The sequence below is a fragment of the Hermetia illucens genome, chromosome 4 (genome assembly GCF_905115235.1).
Source record: "Hermetia illucens chromosome 4, iHerIll2.2.curated.20191125, whole genome shotgun sequence".
Lineage (NCBI taxonomy): Eukaryota > Metazoa > Arthropoda > Insecta > Diptera > Stratiomyidae > Hermetia > Hermetia illucens.
In genome coordinates this window covers 136,668,612-136,682,578 of record NC_051852.1, presented here as the reverse complement: position 1 = coordinate 136,682,578, position 13,967 = coordinate 136,668,612, and the positions used below count along the sequence as shown (strand labels likewise).

General features: G+C 46.4%; 1 protein-coding gene across 1 annotated transcript; it reads left to right on the top strand.

Moving 5' to 3' along the window:
* The first annotated feature begins 387 nt into the window (after positions 1-387).
* LOC119655422 (cathepsin L-like) lies at positions 388-9,597 on the top strand. Its single transcript, XM_038061311.1, has 4 exons — positions 388-474; positions 8,561-8,772; positions 8,832-8,929; positions 8,991-9,597. The coding sequence occupies exons 1-4, from the start codon at positions 433-435 to the stop codon at positions 9,590-9,592; spliced, it is 954 nt and encodes a 317-aa protein (XP_037917239.1). The 5' UTR covers positions 388-432; the 3' UTR covers positions 9,593-9,597.
* Positions 9,598-13,967: the final 4,370 nt, after the last annotated feature.

The window sequence follows — 13,967 nt, the reverse complement described above, 5'->3', positions numbered from 1 at the left end:
TAATACCCGATGTAGCGCCACATGTGGAGGAAATGCCTAGTCACCTTAACATGCGAATGCATGCTGGTGTTAAAAAATAAGTGAATTCATTTTTGTTACCAATATACTGAATCAGCCGATGCCGCTGACCTCGACGACCTCCACGTGAAAACGCTCCTTACAGGTCATGCAGTTTCTGGATAGCCGCTATTTCCGTTCGTACGTAAATCCACAAAAACTAAAATTTTCCCTAGTGAGCGGAAAGAGGGAATTGTCAGAATTGTCCGATTCACCATTACCTTCATAATGAAGCGTTTTTATTGTGGCACAAACATATTCCTCATTTTAACAAATTAGGTCCTTCTATTGTTTCAATTATGCGTCTATAATTTCAGGCCAAACATGAATCCAGCTCTAGTTACCCTGATATTTATTGTTGCTGTGAATGCGGACATGTATTCAGACGTCATTCAGGAAGAATGGAAGGCGTTTAAGGTAAGCAAATTCCTCCAAAAACTAACATTTCCTTTTTAACATTTATTTCAGTCAATAGTAAGACCGATTAATCTGGATCGAGTTGCTACATCTTTGCGCCAGAGACTTGGTGATACCCTTACCAAAGAAGTGGTGCCAAAGGTCGAGGGATTTTGAAATCACCACCTGACGTATCAGACCGCCGGTGTGTTAGTCTCCTCTCTCCTTAATTTGGACATAATTGAGGATTTTTGAGTAGAGAGATGAAATGTATTTCCCCATAGAGAGCAAGACTCTTACTTTATGACAGGCAGCTGCGAAAAACGCTTTCTATTTCCTTTAGAACATCAACCTTTTTTTTTTTTTGGGTAGGGTAGGTGAATGCATTTACGCACACAGTGTTGGACTCCCGATTCGGTACGTCCTCGGACTACCAACTAAACACCTCCCCATCGTCAGAGAGCTAACCTGGAACCGTTTGTCACATTACTTCGGGCCAGCCCCCGAACTCTCCCGCCTTGCGGAGCCTTCAAATCAGGGAATTCCTTTCACCAACGGGAGGGGAGAGGAGGAAGGGAACTGTCAGTTCAAGGAACCCCCTACCATCCGGCTCCTCCACCGGTCGAGTTCTATCTTCTTAGCAACGAGAAGGGCCCGAACGTAATGGGCAGCACGGTTCCAGCTATCAGCAGTCCTCAGCATCTCTTCCACAATGTTGTCTGGAGAGAGATCCCCTGTGTTTAAATAGAGCTGCTGACGAACCCCATCCCACCTTCCACAAGAAAAAAAAGTGTGGTGGGCATCGTCCACAACTCCATTGCAAAACACACAATCCGGAGAACGCGCCTTTCCAATCTTGTGCAGGTACGACTGAAAATTTCCATGCCCACTTAAAAATTGGGTAAGGAAATAGTCAGTCTCACCATGCTTCCGATTCAGCCACGCACCTAAGTTGCCGATGAGCCGCGCAGTCCATCTGCCTCTAGTTTCATTTTGCCAAGAGAGCTGCCACTCGTCTAGAGTGTGTTGCCGTTCTTCGCGAGCAACCACCTCCCTTGGCTCATCTCCCTTGCGCTTGTATATGGCCTGACGCTCCCTAGCAAGAAGGGCAACGGGGATAAATCCCGCGATCACCATCACGGCCGGTTCAATGACTGTGCGGTACGCAGACGCCACCCGTAAAGCTCCCCGTCTCTGTACTTGCGCGAGGCGTCTACGATATACCTCCTTGGTAAGAGCGCCAGCCCATACCTCTGCGCCGTAGAGCAGGGCAGACTGCGTTGAGCTCATCAGGAGACGTCGCCTACTAGACGTAGGACCCCCAATGTTTGCCATTAGCCTACTTAACGCCGAAACTCCAACCGCAGCCTTGTTCGCTGCTGCTTGGATTTGCTCAGAAAAACTCATCTTTGAGTCAAGAGTCAACCCGAGGTACTTTACCGCCGATTTTGACTCGATTATCGACTCGCCGAACGATATGGGACGCAGGGTCGGAATTCTCTTCTTAGTCAGGATGACTACTTCGATTTTTTCCAGTACAAGGTTGAAACCATGAGTAGTCATCCATCCGCTTACCCGTCGCATCAATATGCCGAGTCTGCTTTGCGCCTGTTCGACAGTGCGTCCAGCAACAAGCGCTGCGACATCATCTGCGTAGCCGACCAGGCACGACTCTTCTGGCATGTCGAGTTTAAGCAGACTGTCATAGGTAGCGTTCCAGAGGTCCGGCCCTAAGATGGATCACTGTGCTACCCCCGATGTGACCTCCATCCATCTTTGACCCTCTAGTGTTTCATAGAGCACGGAGCGGTTCCTCAGATAGTCCCTCAAAATCCGTAAGAGATAGTTCGGCACGTTGAAGGTATTGTCTAGTGTGCCTAGAATGTCTTTCCATCTTACGGAATTGAAGGCGTTTCTGACGTCAAGCGTTACGAGGAGCACCACCCGTCGAGTTCGGCGGCTATGTGCCTCTGCTCGTCGAACGGCGTCCACGACCTGCATGACAGCATCAATTGTCGATCTCCCTGCTCTAAAACCAAACTGCCGGGGATATAAATCTCCGGCAGCGCGTATCGCTTCAGCGAGTCTACTTCTGATGAGCTTTTCGAGCACTTTCCCAGCAGTATCAAGCATACATAGTGGGCGGTATGAAGACGGTAGTTCGGGATCGCCTTTCCCTTTAGGGATCAGCGCAAGCCTCGCAGCTTTCCAACGAGCAGGGAAAATGCCCTCTTTCAGGCAAGCGTTGAATGCGTCGAGCAGTAGGTCTGGCCGGCGTTGGAATACCAGTTTGTACACCTCTGCTGGAATACCATCGGGTCCTGGCGCCTTCTTGTTTTTCATCGAGAGGACTGCCTGTTTCAATTCCTTTACAGAGAAAAGTGGACAGTCCTCTGCGCTCTCCGCACCGACGTCACCATCCCAAACGGGGTGTGCAGGGAAGAGTGCCCTCACAATGTGGTCCATCTGTTCGGCCTTAAGTGAACAGGGTTTCCGCAGAGCCCCGATTTTTCGGGTTACAAGTTTGTAACCGAGTCCCCACGGATCCCCATTCACCTCGTCGATCAGATCTTGCCAGCAGCGAGCTTTGCTCTTGTTTATTGCGCTGCGGAGTCTCCTTTTGGCTGATTTGTACTCCATCATTATGGTACATGCCGCTTCTCGGCCTTATGGCTAAGATCAAAGTGTAGGACACTAACCTTCGTCATACTATATATGGCTGGTCAATCTAATTTATAAGCACAGAATTCGTGTGTCGAGAAGCGTTACCTTACCATCTTCCCTATCCATACTTACCTTGTTCGCATTAAGAACGCCATGAGTGCTGCATGAAGATAATGTTTCTTTACTGGGAGCTAGGATAGGTGATCATCAATTTTGAAGTGACTTCGGCTGAAACACACAGCATGCCTTCTGTGAGTAGTGAAGTACATCTACCCTTGGTTTCGCTCTCATTTGTTTGCTGCTGTGCCATTAAAAATCATCTTTACACAAATGGTAATTTCCTTGCCTCCCCCCCTCCTGGAGGGATTGGAGACTCTAGAATTATGATTGACCCGTCGTGATTATCTTAACTAAGGTGTACTTGTCTCTACTATCTAGTCCAGTTTTACTCGGATTTCCGTATACGATTGCCAGGCACCCCTGACAGGGCGTTAACCGTACTTCCGCACAATCGTGCACGGTTCACTGAGATGCGCTTCAAGTCCTTTTTGGGGTTTCCCGAAACGTCTGAGCTTCTTCCCTGCTGTTCTTTGGCAAGGGCCCTTGAGGCGACTCACCCGTCGGCTATCTTGAGAGAGTAGGAAATGTTGCCCCTCTTTAAAGTGTGACTTACTCACCACCACTTCCGCCTTATGATAAAATCATCCACAGGTAACTGACCTGTGCGCCGGCCAAGTTTCTTGTTCCAAATAGTGTCAGACCAGTGTACTCCGATGACAGGTCGTAAACAAATATTGACGAAAGCTTGGAGCCTTTGGGTAACATTGTGGATTACTTTGTTGCTCCCATAAAGCAATACTGATATGCCCAATAGAAACAACGCTTCCTAGATATACAAACTGATCAACGCCTTCGATGTCTTGCTCATTAATGCAGATAGGGAGAGAGCGATGATTTGTCAGACTAACAATCTTGGTTTTAGACCTTCATCAGATCCCTTGGGGCTTTCCGCCATGTGTTTTCCAGAGTAGTTTTTGGATGGTTGACCTCTGTTACTAGTTTCACCTCCATGCCATGTAATCTAATGGCTCCCAGATAACCAAATTTGCTCTTCCTAGTGAATGGTACTATACTGGCCTTGGTGGGATTTATATGCAGCCGCGCTTTTCTACACCAGTCATTAGTAATTGGCAGTCCCGTTTAAATTCTGCTACATAGGGTATTCTCATATTTGGCCCTCTATATTAAAAAACATAACGGTAGATTAGTATTCCAGTGTTTGTTAGCTCCTGTAAGAACTCATCCGCTATCATACTCTACATTCACGGGGATAATACCCCACCTTGTAGACAATCTTCATTCATGACAATAGAATTTGTACCTGTCGGTACTTCTATTTGATACTCTCCAATATTCTGTCCATCCAGAAGCCTAGGCTGTTTCACTCCCTTACGGATGAGGGCATCTCGCACTATTTCCTTTGTTTCTATAGCATCCAGTAGTACATCCGTCATCTTATACAGAGCAGTTTGGATGCGTCTATGGTTTGTTCGATTGCTTCATAGACTCATCTGAAACTCCTTCGTTTCATTTTCCTGATCGGCGTATAACAAGCCGTCAGTTCCCTTTTGTACCTCTGCCAGTCCTCGGTTTGCTCCATCTGACCCAACAGTTTTCACACCTCTTTTCTCATGCTGGCATAGCTCCTGCTGCTGCAGGGTACGTCCCTTGAAGACTTGAGTTTCTGAAAAGGTCAGCTGGCCTGATATGCGTCAATGACTCTGTTGAACACTTCCATCAGTGTTTTTAACTCTATTTTACTCCTGATGTCACCGCTCACCTGCAGATGAGTCATGTTGTCACTTATATGTTTTGTGTAGAAGCCCAAATCTGTTCTCCTGAGATTCCTTATTATTCTGTTGCCCTAAATGTCGAATCTGATTATTTTGTGATGCGTCATAGAAGGCCCATCCGGCACCTTCCAATTTATGACCAAGCTGCTCATCAGAATGTCTCCTGGAGTTATGTCTGGTACCTTTTGTCTCGCACTAGGCACGGATGCTGGTGTGTTTCCTACATTATGTATTTCTAACTTATTACAGAGGATGAATTCCAGAAGGTACTCACCTCTTCGATTAATGTCGGTGTTTCCCCAGGCCTCCTCCACATCTCCTCTTCTGCGGGCAGCAGGTCCACTTCCTTATTCGACCCTGCCCTTTCATCTTCCAGGATCTCGGTAGGCTTACCACCCGATGTGACCTCCGAAGTATCCTTCCTTTGTTTCTCCCTGTGCACATGCGCAGGTATGCTACCAAATTTTTAACTGATAAAACAGTTGTAATAATAATAATCGTTGGCGCAACAGTCTATATTGGATCAGGGCATTGAAGTGTGTTAGAGTAGCTCATTCAAGACCGTAACACCGGTACACTACAGTACACTGTAGGAGGGAATGTGGTCAGCGTTGCTTTCGCTCGAGAGTATTACCCTGATTTGACTCAAGTACTCATTCACAGCTCAATCGACTGGTGTCTGACATCCAGTCACGATAGCAAATCCCTTTGCCACCTGTGAGATTTGAACCGCGACCTTCCCCTACGGCAACCCAGCGCTCTAGCTACTTAAGCCATCCGGACACACTGGATGAGACAGTTATGGCGCTTAATTACTTCCAAGGATCGGCCGTATACCCCGATCGTGAGGAGTTCATAATTGCGTGTGTAGATTCATAGTTTGAGCGATGAAGAGGTGTAGAAGCTTGGGCGTCCCAATCGCTGCGGCTTTTGGAAGGTATACCATCATGCATGCGCCTGGTATATCATCCCCAGCATATGTCGACAGTTTTTTTTCTTTCAATCCTGCCTGTTTAAGGACTATAGTCCTAAGCAAGTATGCCATGTCCTCCGTCGCGCAGTCTAGCATAAGACCTGGTCAAAAGTGCATGCCAGTAAACACACATAGATTCATGAAGATGAAGTACTCAATTACTTCCTGCTCCTCACGAGTGGTTAACCCCGCTGTGCCACATCACTCCGTCCCCAGATGAAACCTAGAGGTTTCAGGAACTGGCGAAGCGAACGCGACGTTGATTTGGGGTGCAAACGGGCTTCAACCTGGCTAAGGAGACAGCGATGATCACTGCAGGGACGCCAAAGCGAGGGATCCACTCTCGACACAGGGCTTCGGCACAAGATTGCCCCGTAATGTCCTTCAGAGGTATTGCCTTAGGCCACCGCGTAAAACTGTCGATTATTGTAAGGCAATACTTGTAACCGTGGGGGGGGGGGGGGGTCCCTTTTCCGAGTATTCACAGCAAAGAGAGAGGTTCGAGCCGAAGATGGGCAACGCCCGAAATTTATATTTGGGGTTGGATTTAAGGCTCTAAAGTACTGCGTCATCCTCCTGCGCCTTGCCGATAGCCGAGAAGTCGGAAGAGGGTTATAAAGCTCAGGTGTCGAAGCTGACGAGGGGACGTGGGAGAGAACGTGAGAATGTGAGCGTGTGAGAAGCTTATGGTTCGGGTACGCGGGGAGCAGTTCTCGATCGTAAATGCCGTAGTTCCGTTGAGCGGGGTTTAACTATCTGGAGAAGAAGCTCAACGGCTGCCAGACTTAGTTCACCTTTTGGTGAAGAGCAGCACCTACGGCGATGTCAGAGACATCAACAAAAACGGCTAGGGTGCATCTTGTCGAGGAAATGCCAATAGTGTAGTATCAGCCAGTTGTTGTCGGGATTTATCAAACGCGCGGATTGCCTCTTCAGACCACACAATCTCTCGTGTGTCCTTTGTTTTGGAGCCAGACAAGTGCGCGTTCAAAACGGACTGGTTTTGGGCGGCCTTGGACGGGAAACGACGATAGAAGTTTAGCATGCTCAAGAACCTCCGCAAATCCTTCATAGTTTTCGGACGCGGAAAGCTTGTAATTGCTTGCACCTTGTCTGGGTCGGACTGTATTCCGTCAGGGGAAGTGAAGTGGGCGAGGAATCTTACCTGTGTTTGGAGGAACTTGCATTTATCAACGTTTAGGACTAAACTGGCCTCAAGGAGACGTTGAAAAATGTACTCGAGATGGGCTAAATTCTCAGACTCTGAGGAAGAAGCGACCAAAACATGATCTGAATACACGAAACAGAAGCCGAGGTTTCGTAGGACCGAGTGAATAAACTTTTGAAAGGTTTGCGCCGCATTGCACAACCCGAAAGTCATCCGGGTGAACTCGAAGAGTCCAAAGGGTGAGCATATTGCCATCTTTGGAATGTCTTCTGGGGCGACAGGAACTTGGTGATAAGCCTTGGTTAAATCCAAAGTCAAAAAGATGCAGCAAAGTCGTGGATAAGCGGAATAGGATATCGGTCTGGAACAGTCTGCGCGTTTAGCCTTCTGTAATCCGCACAGGGGCGCTATTCGCCATTTGGTTTAAGGACCATATGGAGTGCGGAAAACCAACAGCTGTTTGAAGGTCTGCAGATACCCTGTTGCATAAATTGTTCAAACTCTTTCCGTGCAATAGCCAGCTTCCGGGATGGTAGAGGACGCATCTTTGAGAAGATAAGGGAACCAGTGGTGTTAATGGGCCACGAAAACTCTCCACGGTCTTCTCGCTGGATTAGTTTATCTCTGCTTCTGCGTACACAGAAGATCTTTCAATTCCGGCTTTGACTTTCCGAAGGATAATGGTGTGAGTCATATCTCCTTTCTTGGAAATAATGCTCCTTTCCGGACGGATTTCCCTTCTCTCCTTGTGCCGCTTTTTATGGGTGCCATTGTTTGGGGTTTACCCCTCTTGTCACAGTTGGGGCCGCAATCAAAGAACTACCCGAAAATTTTTTCGACGAAGACGCTTTTTCCTTCTTGGCCGCTTGCTGGACATCAAGGGGTTCACTTATTCCATTTCTACTCCGTTTGCCGCGTTCTCAGCTACCTTATGTTGAGGACGCGTCACCTGCGATTCGCACGTGACTTTGCTACCTGACGCCTGGGCGTTTTTTTCATCTACCGCCCTAATATAGGACAGCTTAGTGGCATGTACCAGAGCCCTGATATTTTGGTAGATATTCTGTCTCAACTTGATGAACTCGCAGGGTTCATTTATGCGTTTCCCGAATGATATAAAGGCTGTTGCAGTTTGCTGCCTTCCACGCTCTTCTCTTGCAGCATCAATAATTAATTTATTCCGGGGACTACCCAAGTTACTTTCCAAGTCCCGCGACTGTCTAGGGGTAACATTGCCCTCAGTTGTGACTTCCCAATTTTTGAGCTCTTTGGAAAAGGGATCCAGTGAAGATCTCATTTGCACTCCACTAGAATCTGACTTTTAGTGGTTGATCTATCTCTTTAGAATGCTACTCCTTAAAACGTTCAAAACGTTTCGAAAATATTTGAAACTTTTCAAATGTTTCCTTCTTCACGTTAAATACAAGAACATCTAAAATTCTATTCCAGATGGAGCATGAAAAACTTTATCAGGATGAAACGGAAGAGCAGCTCCGAATGAAGATATTCATTGAAAACCGTGAGTGGATAGCGAAACATAACCAACTGTACGCCCTGGGGTTGGTGTCCTATAAATTGGGTGTTACCCCTTTTGCTGATATGTCGCAGCAAGAATTCATGGAAATCTTCAATGGATACCAGGCATCAGCTGAAAGCGAGGAGTGAGCTATGGTTGTATTATCTCCTAACCACTATTAATGAGAATACCTTCTCTTTGCAGCAACAATACGCTACCTTACCTTAGCCCAGCAAACGTCGATATCGCAACGAGTGTTGACTGGAGGAAAGCTGGCGCTGTTACTCCAATCAAAAATCAAGGTGAATATTATCGCCATTTGACAAGATGCAAGTATATATTGTAAAACATAAATCTTTCCAGGATACTGTGGCGCATGTTGGGCCTTTTCAACCACTGGAGCTCTCGAGGGACAACATTTTCGAAAAAATGGGTCTCTAGTTTCACTTTCTGAGCAGAACCTTATTGATTGTAGTTATGGGTTTGGAAATTATGGTTGCCGTGGTGGCACTGAAACTAGAGCTCTCAACTACGTCATCAGAAACCATGGAATTGACACGGAGCAATCATATTCGTATGTAGGAAAGGATAACGAGGATTGTCGCTTCAATCCGAAAACCGTAGGTGCCACAGCCCAAGCTACAATAAGGATTCCGTCAGGAAATGATAAGGCCTTACTCAGTGCAGTTGCTACCGTGGGACCAATATCGGTTGCAATTGATGCTTCATCGTTCACTTTTAAGCACTACAGTGGCGGAATTTACCAGGACTGGCGCTGTAATCGAAACAGACTAACGCATTCAGTTCTTCTTGTAGGCTATGGTACCGACTCTAAAAACCGTGATTATTGGTTGGTGAAAAATTCATGGGGAACCAAGTGGGGAGAGGAAGGTTACGTAAGAATGTCTAGGCGAGTAACAAATAACTGTGGCATTTCCACAGACGCTACCTATCCACTAGTTTAACATAGTGAAACATGTAGCTACGTCAACTGAAATTGTCATCTGACGATGGTCTCAAATATATTCCTAATTAATAAAATAAAATTTCAAACAAATCAAATCGTGTACACCATTTTAAAGATCTAATTCTCCTTTAAACTAGTGACCACGAATTAAGCCCCTTTCCTGGAAATTCTCACTATTGACGACTCCCAACCTGTTCTAATGGAGGTAATCCCTTCCAGACATTTACCTAGGGTAACGGTGGCGGGAACTGCTTGAATTTATTTAATTATCTTACTTTTCTACCCAAGTGAACTATTCCCCAAAAGTTCTCTAATTGCTAAAGGGCCATGTAAAGCAATCACCTAGTAGGAAGGTTGTTGGCAATTAGTGGCCGCACCGAGGACCCCAATTAGCGCAGCAGTGCGCTGTTTTAATGCCACAAACTCCTAGGACTGTGACTGCTGTTATGATAGCAGGGAGGCACAGTCAAGCCGGCTCGGATCTTCAAAGCCAGCCTGTAGCATTCACGAAGGAGAGCAGCTCCCGCACCCTGTAGCTAGAAATCTCTCTGAGGTCCCCAAAGAATGGTTTACCCAGTGTCCGTAGCCTGACTCTAGTAAGAGCTGAGTAACTGCAGAGAAAAGTAGTGAGAAGCAGGATCGACTTTGCATTTAAGTAAACAAAATAAATATATAAACACGGCTTTTATTGAATTTCTGCTATCAGCCATCAACTTCAAATGGTAATTCCTAAAGTGGTGACCCCGAGTTTAAAAAGGAGACTTCCGGGTTCACCGTAAACGTAAACGTAAAAGCAGTGATAAATGAGGCTCTGTCACTGGTCATTGTGAGTTTTTGTGAACAGACTTAGCCAATACTACTGATACTCCAATTGCTGGTTCCGGTCCCGGCATAGGGAAGATTCACCCGTCTTTCGCTACAGCATCCAAAATTTCATTTTCCTTTACGCCACAGTGACCAGGTACCCAGAGTAGTTCTACCGTATTGAATCTAGACATAGAGTTCAAACGGTTTCTGCATTCCTGAACGATTTTCGAGGTGATCAAAGGACTATTCAACGTCCTCAATGCAGCTTGACTATCACTGCAGATTGCGATGCGCCTGCCCTTCAACCACTCGGCAATCACCCAGTCTGCCGCCCTTAGGACCGCATAAACTTTGGCTTGAAAACCCGTTCCATATTGTCCCAAAGGAAAAGCCCACTTCTCATTTTTATTCGAGAGGTAGACTCTGGCTCCAGAACCCTGTTCTGTTTTTTACCCATCGATGTAAAAGACTTCCGTATATCCTGCCACGCATTCCTCTGGGACTTCCCAGTTTTTTCTACGCTTCAGGATAACTTCATATCTTCTACCAAATGGGAGGCATTGTAAGAACTGGATTCAGTCCTCCCAGTAACTCTTCCAATGCTCTGTGCGCCCCACATCCGTTCTTTCCCCATAGATCTAATTGAATTAGTCTATGAGCTGGCGAAGGTCCGTCCCCACAGCCCATAGCTGTGAGAGCTCGTTTCATCTTTACCTCAACATGTTTGTTCCAAACAAGTTTTTTATCTAGAATGACTCCAAAATATTTTACTTCTTCGGAGAGTTGAAGGGTAGTACCCCTCAGCTCAGGGAGACAAAGTTCATCCAGTTTTCTCCTTTTCGTGAATAATACCATTGTGGTTTTATTTGGATTAACTGAAGGGCTATGTCTGAGGCACCAACTGTCTATCAAATCAACGGAAGGTTGTATATTTCTACACACCGTGCCAAGATCCCGATCAACAGCAAGCACAGCCACGTCATCTGCATAAGCTTGAGCGTATGTTAGCAAATTTTGCAGTTCGCATAATAGTGAGTCGACCAGCATACTCCACAGAAGTTGCGAAAGTACACCTCCTTGGGGGCAGCCCTTCGTTGCTTCTGCAGTCAGATAGCGATTGACACCCACCTCAGCGCACAACAATCTCTGCGTTAGCATAGCATGGATCCATTTAATTAAAATATTATCAACACCATGCGCCCTGGCGGCATCACAAAGTTTTTAAAAGGCGCACAGTCAAAAGCCCCTTCAATGTCAAGGAACACCCCCATCGGTGTTTGCTGTGTTATGAAATAAATTATAATATTGGCTTTGGAGCGTTTTCACGATGCAGTAGCACCGACCTAAGGCTCCTTTATTAGTATGATATAGATGCCGTATGGAGGAAGACAAACAGATTAGCCGAGGCGCACTTCGACTGCTGCAGATTTACCTGCGTTGTTCTCCCGTCGTTGCTCATCTCCTCCAATAGCTCGTTGACGGCGTCGATTGGATCCAGGTGGTCGCCCGGTTTTGCACAGCGGAACACTTTCACTTTTGCGCTCCTAATTCCGAACTGCACTTTATAGTTTACCTTTCCCAGGTTGGCTGTTTGTCTTAGGCTCCTCCTTCGTAACATCTACCTAGTTGTCCATGGAAATCCTGGAGTTTGGAAACCGCGAGGATTGGATGAGCTTGTCCTTATCCATGCGAATCTTCGACAACCAGATGCGCACGGCAAGTCTCCTGGGAATCTCGTCCTAGGGGATGACTTTGAGTTCTAGCGATCTTACCGACGCACGAACTAAGAAAGTCCCTGGAGAATGAGTCCCCGCAAGCTATAACGTTGAACCCACGGACCACCAGAGAGCAATCAAAGCAGTGGATGGATTCCATGTGTTCGTCTTTGAGGTCCAAGAGATGCTCGATGACCTTTTCATTTTGCTCGTCGACACTACCGGCCTCCTTATTCTTAGCAATCTTGCTGAGAATATTCATGGCCTTGTCGTACTGGCTTCTGAGCAAAACACCAGTGGACCTTTGCTTCTTAGCGGTTTCCGGTGAACTTTAACTTTTAGGGATCCGCGACGTCGTCGGTTTCGGGTTAGGAGCACTATATCCTGTGCTCACTACACCCAGCTTAACGAGAGTGGATTCTAGGCTGGAAACTACTAGTCCGTCTACCGTCTGAATTGGTGGACTCCGCCCCTGCATGGTAGTCTCAAAAGACTTCCAGGCTAATTTGGTTAACGGCTTGTGTGATGGCGGCACCACATCAACAGGGAGATAAAGAGAGTGAAAAGTATCAAACGATATCACACTCTTGGATCACAGACGCATTGATTTGGTAATGGCCATGGATCCACCTCCATCCATTCCATTTCGGAATCCGCGGAAGGCAGATTGGTTGACGTATAAAATAGAATTGAGCGCCCGAGTCACGATTCTCGGCAAGCGCATCAAATCCATTTCTGAAATTGAGAACCCTTATGATCACAACTAGCATGAGAGAAGCTTTGGAAGAAAGCTGTCCAGTCAAGATACCAAAGAATTAATAAAACATCATGGTGGAACTCGGATTTGGCAAAATAGATTAGAATGGCAAGGATGCTCTTCAATTGTGCTCTGAAGTGGCACAGAAAGCTCCAAAGAAGAGACGCTTTTGCGAAGACACTAACTCTCTTGAGGCAACCTCAAAGCTGAAGCGGATTCTGGTTAAAGAACGTAGTCAGAAGCTGCGTTATTTACGTTTGTAGAACGGGAGTTACACAATGAGCGATGAAGGAATCGCAAACCATTAGCTTGAAGCGCACTTCCCAGCCAGCATCCAAAATCTAATTGCGGGGCCGATAGGTGCATACAACCCTCAACCGAGACTCTGGAATCTGGCATGTAAAATAGTATCGCTGGTGGGCATTTAACTCGTTCCATAGATACAAGTCTACAGGTCCGAATGGCATCATTCCTGCGCTAATAATAGAGGGAATGGATATCCTGGCTCTTCATATTCGGAGTATGTATCGTGCATGCCAATTAACTAGCGTGACGTGAAGGTGTTATTTAATCCCAAACCAGAGAAACCCATCTTCATATACGCTAAAAGCTTCCGACCGATCAGCCTAACGTCCCTCCTACTAAAAAGACTAGTCAATCGGTTCATAAGGGATACACACCTAAGTGAGCACTTCACCATAGGCAACACGCCTACCAGAAAGCCAAAGAAAGCACTCCATTTACTCACGGCAAAAAGTGAAAAGGCGATATCTGAAAAAGAACATGCCTAAGGCGCATTCATTGACATTGAAGGTGTCTTCAATTATGCCTCATTCGCGGCAATTTGCGATGTGGCAAGACAGCATGGAATCGAACCGCTGTCAATCAGTTGGATTCATCACATGCTGGAGTGGAAAAAAATCCATAAATTGGTCGACCAGAAGTCTATTGAAGCAGGATATCTTAAGGACTGCCCACAGCGAGGGGTTCTCTCACCGCTGTTATGGCTCTTGGTAATGGATACCCTGCTGCGACTCATGAAGGACAAAAAAGTCTTCGCACAAGTATTTGCGGACGACCTTACCATAATAGTT

Excerpts from the sequence above, each read along its gene's own strand:
- LOC119655422 (XM_038061311.1), top strand. The coding sequence starts at position 433 with ATGTATTCAGACGTCATTCAGGAAGAATGGAAGGCGTTTAAG. Across the intron at positions 475-8,560 it reads AAGAATGGAAGGCGTTTAAG|ATGGAGCATGAAAAACTTTA; the intron begins GTAAGCAAATTC and ends ATTCTATTCCAG. Across the intron at positions 8,930-8,990 it reads TACTCCAATCAAAAATCAAG|GATACTGTGGCGCATGTTGG; the intron begins GTGAATATTATC and ends AAATCTTTCCAG.